Source organism: Malania oleifera, chromosome 3 (assembly GCF_029873635.1).
Source record: "Malania oleifera isolate guangnan ecotype guangnan chromosome 3, ASM2987363v1, whole genome shotgun sequence".
Lineage (NCBI taxonomy): Eukaryota > Viridiplantae > Streptophyta > Magnoliopsida > Santalales > Ximeniaceae > Malania > Malania oleifera.
The window spans coordinates 113,584,686-113,594,930 of NC_080419.1; the positions used below are offsets into that span (position 1 = coordinate 113,584,686).

Below are 10,245 nucleotides of genomic sequence, written 5' to 3' on the forward strand. Positions count from 1 at the left end.
CATACATCCAAAGTTCTTTTAAACAGGTACAAAAATAAAGCAATGTCAACTCTTACTTGCATTTCAGTTTTTAAAAATAAATTAAATTAAATTTTAAAGAAATAAATAAATGAAAAATCAATTGAAATTTTGCTACTCAAATCCATTCACGTCCCTCGTTACCTTCCAAGTGTATAATTAAATTTCTGCAATCAAATAAAGGTACAAATCATGCCTTAATTCTCCAGGAACATATCACCAAGGCAAAGGGCTTTAGAACAGGAGGTGTGAAGCCCATAGACAAGAAGGAGATGACAAAGCATCACCAGAAACGCAGAATATGCATAAAAATTGAGAGGAGCAATGGAAAAGAAAGTGTACACCAGAGTTACTACACACTCAAATGTTAACTTCGTCTTTACAGATTCGAACACCCACAACCCACAATTCTTCTAGCTACAAATCCACGAGCCACGTAAAGAACAAGCTAAAACTTTATATAGTTCTATTCTAGAGGCTGATATATATTAAGCAATGCACTTTAGCTGCCAGCAAGGTGTCTTCGGTTTTTCTATAGCTTAAAGAAGTACAATCCTACAGTAGTTTTTGTTTTTCACTATAAATCAATGTATTTTATTTCTGCCCCATTTTTCACAGGTTGAGAATCGAACACTAGGAACTTAATTTACGAAAATATGCTTCATCCAGAGCTGTTACGAGAGGAACCTCCTTGGTTAGCCAGGAACCGAACCACAACGCATGTAATATTATCTGCACTGCCCCTCTGATATGCTTCCTGCATCAACCTCCTCGCTGCCTCCTCTGGGTCCTCAATTGGTTTAATCATTGTGACTGCTTCCTATAAAATGGAGCATATTATGAGACGAAGTGAGGAATGAAAGTGGCTTGTAAAGCCCTAAAACACTGTTGACCCATTTAAGAGTGTAGCACAAAGAAGAAACACACCCAAATCTAAGAAATAAATAAATGTCTCACAAATCAATACATGATAAGTAAATTGACAAGGTAGAAATCAAGAGGAAATAGATTCAGTTCTGCAAATAGAAAGGTGATTGTGACCAACCTCATTAGAGACAACATCCCACAGCCCATCACTTGCAAGGATAAGAAACTCAAGGGAGCTATCAACCTTTTCCTCCTGCAATTTTTGTGAACATGTTACTCGCTAAATAAGCTGATGAATTGGTGATGCAAGGCCATAGGCACAGGAGGAAAGAATGAGATGTGACACAAAGCAAACCAAAATCTCAAAAAGGATTAAGGAACCTTCATTGTGGTACAGGGACTTGTAAACATCACCCAATCACCCTCAGGCCACAGTCACCACTCTAACTAAACTCTTTATTTGGGGTTCAATAGTAGGCACCCTCGGCCTTACACTATAGCAGTTAGTCCACCTCCTTCTCCAAACCCCTTTTCACCACATCCCAAGGTTTGAATCATAGGACTCCAATTGTCCCACTCTCAAACCATTGGCCTGTACCCCCATTCGGCTACAGAAAAATCTTCATAATGCAGGGTTTATTTGACCAACTACAAAGAGGTCCCAATGCAAAATTGAGCTTTTGAAAATCCAGTTTGTTCCAAAACAACAATAACATCAACAACAACAATAAATGGAATAAAATGCTGCAACAAGTTTAAAGCAAGTTCCTCCTAAAAATTACAGAACTTTAGATGCACATAACTACAACTTAAAAATATTAAATTGAAGTAAATACACCTAGTTAAAACAGCTAGAAAAAGGATTTGATAAAAACATGCACCAGAAACCGCACATAAAATTAGGTAACAATACAACACACACATGCTGAGTTGGCAGCCTTTTTTGAATAGGCAAACAAAAGTAAATAATATGGGATTCCAGTAGTTAAAAAAAAGACAAGAAAAAGAACCAGCAAAGGACAAAAAAGAAAAAAAAAAGCATGGATGAAAGTAGAAAAGAAAAGAGAAATAATATACAGATTTTTTTTTGAAAAACACACGCACACATGCACAGACCACTCCAAAAATTTTTTTTTAAAAAATGATGCAAGGATCTATACCAAATGGATAATTCTTAAAACTCCTTTCATGGTTTCAACAACAAAAAGGATTCTTGAAGACTTAGGGGTCTGTTGAGCTGGGGGGAAGTATTTTTCATTTTCTTTTTCCAATTTTCATCCCAATTATCAAAATTTCCCTTTATATGGCAAAATTTTGAAACACAGATAATATGTTTGTTTATTGAATAATGAAAAATTATTTTTCAAATAACATAAAGTAAATGGTATGCTGGCAGTGATCATGATAATGGTGTATGGGAATAGTGGGTGGAGTTGTGAATGAGAAATAGAGAGAAATAAACTTGAAAAAGTCTGGAAAACACTAAAAGGATATTTTCCAGAGCCTACTGAACATGTCTTTAGTTTTCATCAATGTCCCCTCTGATTTCCCTTTGAATAATTCATAAAGTATACCATTTAGTAAATCAAAATTTAATATCACGTGATCACTATACTTCACACAAATAAGTGTAACATTAATATCCAGAACCAAACCTGAATTTCTGGGTCAGCAACAACATACTGCTTCAAAAGCCTGTCGCCAAATGCACGAGACACAGCAAGAACCCCTCCAACTCTCCAAGTTCCTGTTAACAAAGTTTCCAGTCATCGAGAATGCAGGCAATGAACATGATCATGTGAAGCTTAGTATCAACTTTGGAGAAAGTATAACCATGCAATGTCCTTACCAGCCCACATCACAAAACCCCCTGCATCCTCAATCCGTTGACGCTCATCTGTTTGGTCTGGTTTGTGATCTCGAGAAACAGCAATGGCTGGAGAAGGTCAAATAATGGGTTCTATCAGATGACAAATAATGGAAACTGTTCAACACCCCTCATTACTATGCATGTATAAGCAAACAGTGACCAGTTTTCCCAACTGCATTTTTCCTTTTTCATTATTTTGGGATGGCATGACAATCTATACGAATTACATACCATCAGACAAATATGCTATAAAACAGTTCAAATACCACACAGGCAACAACTGAAAAATGTATTTAACCGTTTTCTATAATATTTTTAAATCATTTTTCTTGGGTTTTTTTTTTTTTTTTTCGCAAGCACAATTATTTCAGCATAATATAATTAACCAACCAAATATATCAAAACAAAAACTTACAGACTGAATTAAATATATTTTAATATGAATAAAATATGGCTAATAACAAGCACCAAAGACAGCAAAAAGTTGCATATATCAAAATTGATCTGGCAAAGACTGTACAGCTTCATTCCTTTTATTGGGGTTAAGAGAATTTTCAAATTTTAAAAAGTAAACAAAAAAAAAAAAAAAAGTTTAAATTGAAAGCTAGTGAAGTAAGCTGCATCAAATGTGGACTGTCAAATTTTTATTTACAAAATTTTAGACTTTCAGAGTAGGAAGTCAAAAAGAAGATGTCTAAACATACCATCAGCATTTAATAACTGCCTCAAAATCAAATGAGAAATTCATATGAAGTCTATTCAAACAATGATATATAAACACTTAATGCACAATAAGCATCCAAGAAAAAAGAGAAAATAATGTTTCTAAGACTTACCATTACCGCCCCTACAAATAACAGCTCTGGAATCCCCAACATTTGCAACCAGCAAACGATTGCCTACAAGGATGGCAGTGGAAGCAGTTGATCCAGCATCTCTGTTCTGATTATTATCTGATTTCAGAAATTCTGAGTCTGTATGGTTGTATGCATCAGCTGCAGGACAGGCAAGATGAAAGAAAAGTAATTAGCTCATCAAGCTAACACTTTATAAATTAAGATGCATGTTTGCTGGTATGGTAAAGAAGATAAACCTATAGCTGATTTGGTGTCAGAAATGAACTTTGGATGGCTTATCAAATTACTGAAAAGGTTTTGCTTAACATATTCTGCAGCTCGAGCACCTCCATGACCTGACAAAAAACAAAAACACAAACAAGCAGACTCGCAGAGTTATCCAAGTTGAACTTCCAAGGGTAAAAAAAAATGTTTTTTTTTTTTTTTGGAAAAATAAAGATAAAATTGGCCAATGTTTCTACAATATGCAACAAAGTTCAACTGCCTAGTGCCAAGTCATAAAAAAATAAATATAAATAAATAAAAATAAAAATTCCCAACCAAATTATTCATGGCGAGTGATTTAATAATAAATGGAATAGCAGGACTTAAGCAGGACATTGTAAAACACTAGTCCAAGGCCAAGAATTTAATTAAAACAACCATTAAACCTGACAAAAGCTTCTTCCTTCATCTACATTTGAGGGTGAAAACTTAGTTCAACAGTAAGGTTGCTCAATTGCAACCTAGGTGTCACAGGCTCAAGTGGTGTATAATACAGCGTCACAGTCTATCCACATGCAGAGGATAAGGCCACACATATCTTATCATCTGCAAACCCAGCTTTTAGGGGAAAATCTCATGCACTTGACTGCCCTTTTTTTTTTTTTTTTCATTTTAGTTTATTTTAGCATAGGAATTCAATCAGAAACTTCAAAGACTTTTATTCAACTTTATTTTAAAGTTGCACCAAGTCCTACACATTTTCTAATGCTGAACTACCCATGATTCATACCAATGTTCTAAAAGACGAAGGCGTAAGGTGAGGCGTTTTAACCCTTAAGCCTCAAGGCAAACCTTGACTGAGCCTTTTAAAACACTGATTCATACTAGCAAAGTTCAATTTAGAATTATGACCTCTAATTTATAAGCTCAAGAGCATTGTGAGAAAATCATGGATAAAAGTAGATGATTTGCAGCTTAATAATCTAGCAAGTAGGATGATGCATGCAAAATGCATAATATTAATATTTCATAAAACTAAAGTGTAATAGAACTACTAGTAAGATTTCTAATTTAGACAGAGCTCATTATCTTTATCATCACTTTAAAATTCTAATGGTTTCCCTAGTTTTCGCATTTGTATACAACTTTTCAGATGACTAGGAATCACATTTTAGAAGAAAAAGATTCTGTTCCAATATTCCCTGAAAAATAAGTATCAAAGTATGAGACATTCACATGGTTTGAGAATTAGACTGCAATTAGGCTCTACTATGCTACTAGGAGAGGTGTTTAATTTTCATTGAAAGGCATTTTATTTTTGTGGTATGGATCCCATAGCTTTCTACATATTGTCAATACCCCAAATTATGTATGCACTGATTGCCTGATTCCACATGTCATTTTTGATTGGTGCCATTTTGCCCCTTCACATACTTCTTCATTTTCCTATTTCCTAAATATATTGATACTTCCATCAACCCATAAGTACCACCCACTAATATCCTTCTGCCAAAAAACCCAGACATCATCACATGGAGTGCTGCAATGCAATATTCAGGTGACAGAATCTTAAGTAGCAAAGTCTGCGTGAAAGAAATTTCTGATCAAAAGTAAAATCACAGAAGATAAATCCTAATCCAAGGCATTTCAAATGCTAAGAATGGAAAATTATGTATGTTTTTAAAGAATATAACTTGCAGTGCTTGCTAAAGTTTTTCTTTTTGGTTGGAGGGTGAGAAGGTATGCAAGGATCTAATATGTCCTCTTTTAATCAGAATATAACACTGTTGAACACCTGTCTTAATCTTATCTCTGATAGATGACAACACACACTAAAATCTTAAAAAGAAGCTCATCCCATATATCAACAAATTATACATGTAGAACTGGCAACTTGCAATATAATAATGTAGATTGACTTTTCTGTGACAAACCAACAATGCTCCATTAACCACACAAGAATTTTTACACAGTTATTCTCAGGCTTTTATTGAGCAAATAACCAATGCAATGAAATCATAATATACCCTTTTATGACATTAATAAGTTTGAAATACAATATTGATTAAAGGATGAGAACAAGAGACTGATACCGTCAAATACTCCAAACAGACCAACTATCTCTCCATCAACACCATCAATTCTGGTCTCATAAAAATCTTCCATTGAAGACCTTTTCCCAGGAGAACTTGCATATCCATAGCTGAACTTCCCATTTTGACTGTTCCAAAGAATATATCACTAAACATGAATTCGTAATGTTGTGGGTGACATTTTCTATAATAATTTCAAAGTATCAGAAAGGTTCCAGAGTCAGTAACTCAGCATTTAATACCAATAGCAATATTCAAATCCATACATGCCCCTACCACACTGAATTAAATCATCATGAATTTTTTCTTTGGTTTTTACTCATGGGAACCTTGACCCAAGGGCACAGGTGTTGCAGATTTTCAAGTCATGGAACCAGCCTCTCTAAATGTTGAAGCAAGGTTGCATATTCCCCAAACCCCTGATGGCTGATATGACACAGGAGCTTTCTGTATCGGTATTTTGCCGTTTTTTTTTTTGGTTGTATATTACCATTATATTGTCCGGTAGACTATGATGGCAAGAAATAGAAAAAGAAAAGGCAAAAAGAATAAGATGAGAAAGTAGCAGGAGTATGACAAGAGATTGAAATCCCATCCCTTGTTCTCCTGCTGTGTATTGCATGAGCTTAAGTACAGTATAGCCTAATCACAAATGGATCATTAAAATATCTAGACGATACCCCTTATTCTCCGCAGTGTCCTGAGGAAAAAGAAGGGAGGGGGGGGGGGTTGTGGTGCTTCAGCATCGAGAATTCTTAATAATTAATATAACCCATATTGGTAACAACATTTACGTTGAAAAAAAAATGCAAAGCGCAACAAGAATGCGAATATGTGAATAATGTGATCATCGCATAGAATCCTGATAACAACAAAAAATGAAAAGAAAAATATCATTTCAAGGCATAATCTTGTAAAGCCAGTGGCATGATAACCATTAGAAGCAATGTGAAAATATAAACCAAGGAAATCTTTGTTAAACTCAAAAACAAAGCTATAGCCGGGGAAAAGAACAAGTGGGGACATCCACGCATATTTTTACCCAGTAGAAATTCATAAATTAACATATCTAAACCCACAAAATCATGCCCTTCGGAGTAATTGTTGCTTTGCCTATATCACATACACAAATTTCTGCTCATATGAATGGTAACAAGTTTAATGAGTTTTAAAGACAGCAAAAGAAAAAGAAAACTTAAGTCATTCATGAGCACACAGCTATACACTCTTGCTACTTTCATAAGCATCCCAAAATTTTTTATAACGAAAAAAAGATAAAAAATATTATGACCAGCACAGTAATGTAACCCACATGATTTCTTTTGAGTAAACTCCTAACAAAGCAAAGCATCCAATCTCATTGAATATCAACCAATACTACACCATATCTTCAAAATATGTTAGAAATAAATATATGCATGAAAAGTTGAGGATGCCACTAATCAAAGAAAAGATCAGAGAGTATTAGTAATCAAACGTTTCTGGACATGAAAAATAAAAGTAATAAAGTGCGACATTGCTCTTTTTTTTTTTTGTTTGGTTTTGATAACAAAATGAGTCACATTGTCGATCATTCAGGTTGTAAAGCTTCAACCCAAAAATGATGTAACTTCTGATAATGAGAAAATAGAGGTTGGATAATAATTTTATAACAATAATGAGTCTAAAGTCGGAACTAAAATTCAGGAGGAACAAAAATAGAGACAACAAAGCCACTACTGCTTTGATGCATTGAAGTAATTTTCTTCCAACACCCATCAGTGAATTAAATCAAAATGGCTTCCAGGTCAATTACTCAATCAAATCAAAATCCTTTTCATCTCCAAAATCATGAACTGCCAAAAATCAGGTGATTTCCTCAACTACAGGAAGAAATTTTACTGTTGATAATCAAAACTGACCATGTGTAATTTTTCAGATTAGTCGTATCAGGTCATGCTAATGGTTGAAAATTTGATTAGTATCATGGTCTGCCCCTTCCCCGAACCCCACATACAAGGGAGCTTTGTGCACCAAGCTTCCGTTTTAGATGCTTCTGGGGTGTGACAACAAGATAAAAACTTATGCACGAGTTTCCCTCCTTGTGCAGATTGCCAGAGGCCCAGAATAGAGAAGGACAAGGTGCACTTGTATTGAACAAGAAATAATAACAAATTTAGAAGAACAATAGCAGCCAAAATCTATAGAGGATTGCTTATCAGAAATAGTGCAGATCAATCCTTCCCTTGTTGACAAAAAATCAAATTAGCACTTCACATGGCAACTCTTTCAATGAGACCCACCACTTCCAAAAGATCCCTTTCTTACATTTCTTTCCCTTTTCTTTTCATTGGCAAATAACCTGAAATCATTACTCATTGATCATAGGGAAACGATTCAAATGAATATCTATTCCATTGTTTTACTATTTAAAAAACTTGACACGTCCTTGCCTAAGGGAAAGATGCAAGGATATCAAAGTGGTGTATTTTTTATTTATTATTTATTTTTTAAAACAAAAGCAAGGGTGCCACTATGCATGACAAACATAAGAACAAACAGAGCGCTAATCCTTAATGGCATGTAACCAAACAAACCTACATAGATTTAGGAAAGGGAGGGCGCGCGAATAGAGAGAGAATTCACCTGAGGCCACCACCGCTAACAGGTGAATCATCAGCGTGAATCTGGCTTGATGATGACAAGACTGAATTGAGATAGCCCATATTATTGCTTTCTACAATCAAAACGAAAAAAGATAGAAACACCAACACCGGGAACAAGAGCAGCAGAAGCCGATTTTTCCTACAGTTGATCATGCAAAAGAAAAAGCCTGTCTTTGCATGACAGTGGAATCCGGTGGTCTCAATACTCTGGGCAAAGTTTTGATTTACGATTTATCGAGAAAAACCTGCAAATAACACCGATTTCAATAACACAAACACAAATAACAGAGCACGCAAATAACAAGCACACAAATGCCTAAATCACGCCCCAAGAACAACTGAAATCAGTGAGAAAACCAAATTTTAAGGGTAAAATACCTAAATTTCAAAGGAAATGCACGAGGAACAAACTAATCATAGCCTATGATGCCAGAGAGAGCCATAGGCTTGAAGGAGAAAACAAATACAGGAACCAATTAAGATATATACAAGAAATTAATCAATCAAAGGGAGAGAGAGAGAGAGAGAGAGAGAGAGAGAGAGAGAGAGAGAGAGACCGAGAGAATACCTTGTCGAGGAAGGAGGCAAAATAAATGCCATTAGGAGGAGGAGAAGCGGAGCTGCAGAGAACTTAAAGAGAAAACGACGGAAGGGGAGAGGCAGAAGCAGAGGCAGAGGGGAATTGTTCAGCTTGGTTCAGTCGCAGGGAAAACGAAAACAACAGCAAGAGAAAACAGAAACAGAAATCAAAATTTAAAAAAAAAAAAAACAAAAAACATAAGGGAATAAAAGGAAATGAAAACAAATTTTATGTGTGTGTGTGTGTTCTTTTTTTCTTTTGCTAATTAATTAATGGGTAAAAAAAAAAGCAAAAAAGAAAAGAGGGTAGATTGGTTCATTTCACGGCGAGCAATACGCGTCACCGGACGGTAAAAAGGAGCGAGTCAAAGGCCAACACCACAGGTAAGGTGTTGTGCTGTAGCCATAAACGTGGCACCCATGCAGAGGTCCTGCTGGGCCCCACTTATTTGTTATAATTTTTTTTTGGGAAAAGGAAATCTAATAGAATTAAATAATTAATATATATATATATATTTTTTTTTTTTCTTTTCATACTATTACATAATTTTTTATTTTATTTTAATTTTCAAATTGTTCTATCGTATTGAGTGTTAATATTAGAAAATATTAAATTTCTTTGTCATTGCTATGTGTTCATTCCAATTATAGAAAATATTTATAAAAAAATATAATTTTTTTAACTTTTTACTTGTACTAGTATTAGAAAATAATAGCAATTATACACTAGGAATATTTTTTATTTTTTATTTTTTTTGTGTGCTAACTACAAATGTACTAGAGCAATTAATCAATTAATTAATTTTAAAATATATATTTTATTTAATAAGGGTAACCATTTTCCGTAGTTAAAATGACTATTTCAACCTACAAACATTTTACTTATAAAAATGTCAATTGAACAATTCCCTTTGTTGAGACCGACCCGCCCTAAATTTAGATTTCTATAGATTTTGAAAATGTGTAATACAAAACTATATTAAATTTTATTCAAATTCACCCAAATTCAAATCTAAAGCCTAAAATTTGTGCTCCCAACAAAAAGTTAGTCTATTATATTTTTTTTTTGACTCGGCCGTTCTTACATGCTTTTGTGACCATTGGTAAAGAAA

General features: G+C 34.4%; 1 protein-coding gene across 2 annotated transcripts; it reads right to left on the reverse strand.

Moving 5' to 3' along the window:
* Positions 1–305: 305 nt before the first annotated feature.
* Positions 306–9,396, reverse strand: LOC131150729 (probable protein phosphatase 2C 59). 2 transcript variants are annotated; one of them, XM_058101641.1, is made up of 10 exons: positions 9,123–9,361; positions 8,933–9,000; positions 8,535–8,799; positions 5,910–6,037; positions 3,849–3,947; positions 3,592–3,750; positions 2,735–2,821; positions 2,541–2,632; positions 1,064–1,138; positions 306–838 (listed from the first exon to the last, which is right to left on the reverse strand). In XM_058101641.1, the coding sequence occupies exons 3-10, from the start codon at positions 8,705–8,707 to the stop codon at positions 680–682; spliced, it is 972 nt and encodes a 323-aa protein (XP_057957624.1). In that variant the 5' UTR covers positions 8,708–8,799; positions 8,933–9,000; positions 9,123–9,361; the 3' UTR covers positions 306–679. The 2 variants fall into 2 exon arrangements, with proteins under 2 accessions (XP_057957624.1, XP_057957625.1); XM_058101642.1 differs by lacking the exon at positions 8,933–9,000 and having other exon boundaries at positions 9,123–9,396.
* Between the last annotated feature and the right edge of the window lie 849 nt (positions 9,397–10,245).

Coding starts and splice junctions, on each gene's coding strand:
- LOC131150729 (XM_058101642.1), bottom strand. CDS start 8,707: ATGATCAACTGTAGGAAAAATCGGCTTCTGCTGCTCTTGTTCCCGGTG. Junction 3,751..3,848: donor TGACACCAAATCAGCTATAG/GTTTATCTTCTT, acceptor CCTGTCCTGCAG/CTGATGCATACAACCATACA. Junction 1,139..2,540: donor TTGCTGACCCAGAAATTCAG/GTTTGGTTCTGG, acceptor CAAAAATTGCAG/GAGGAAAAGGTTGATAGCTC.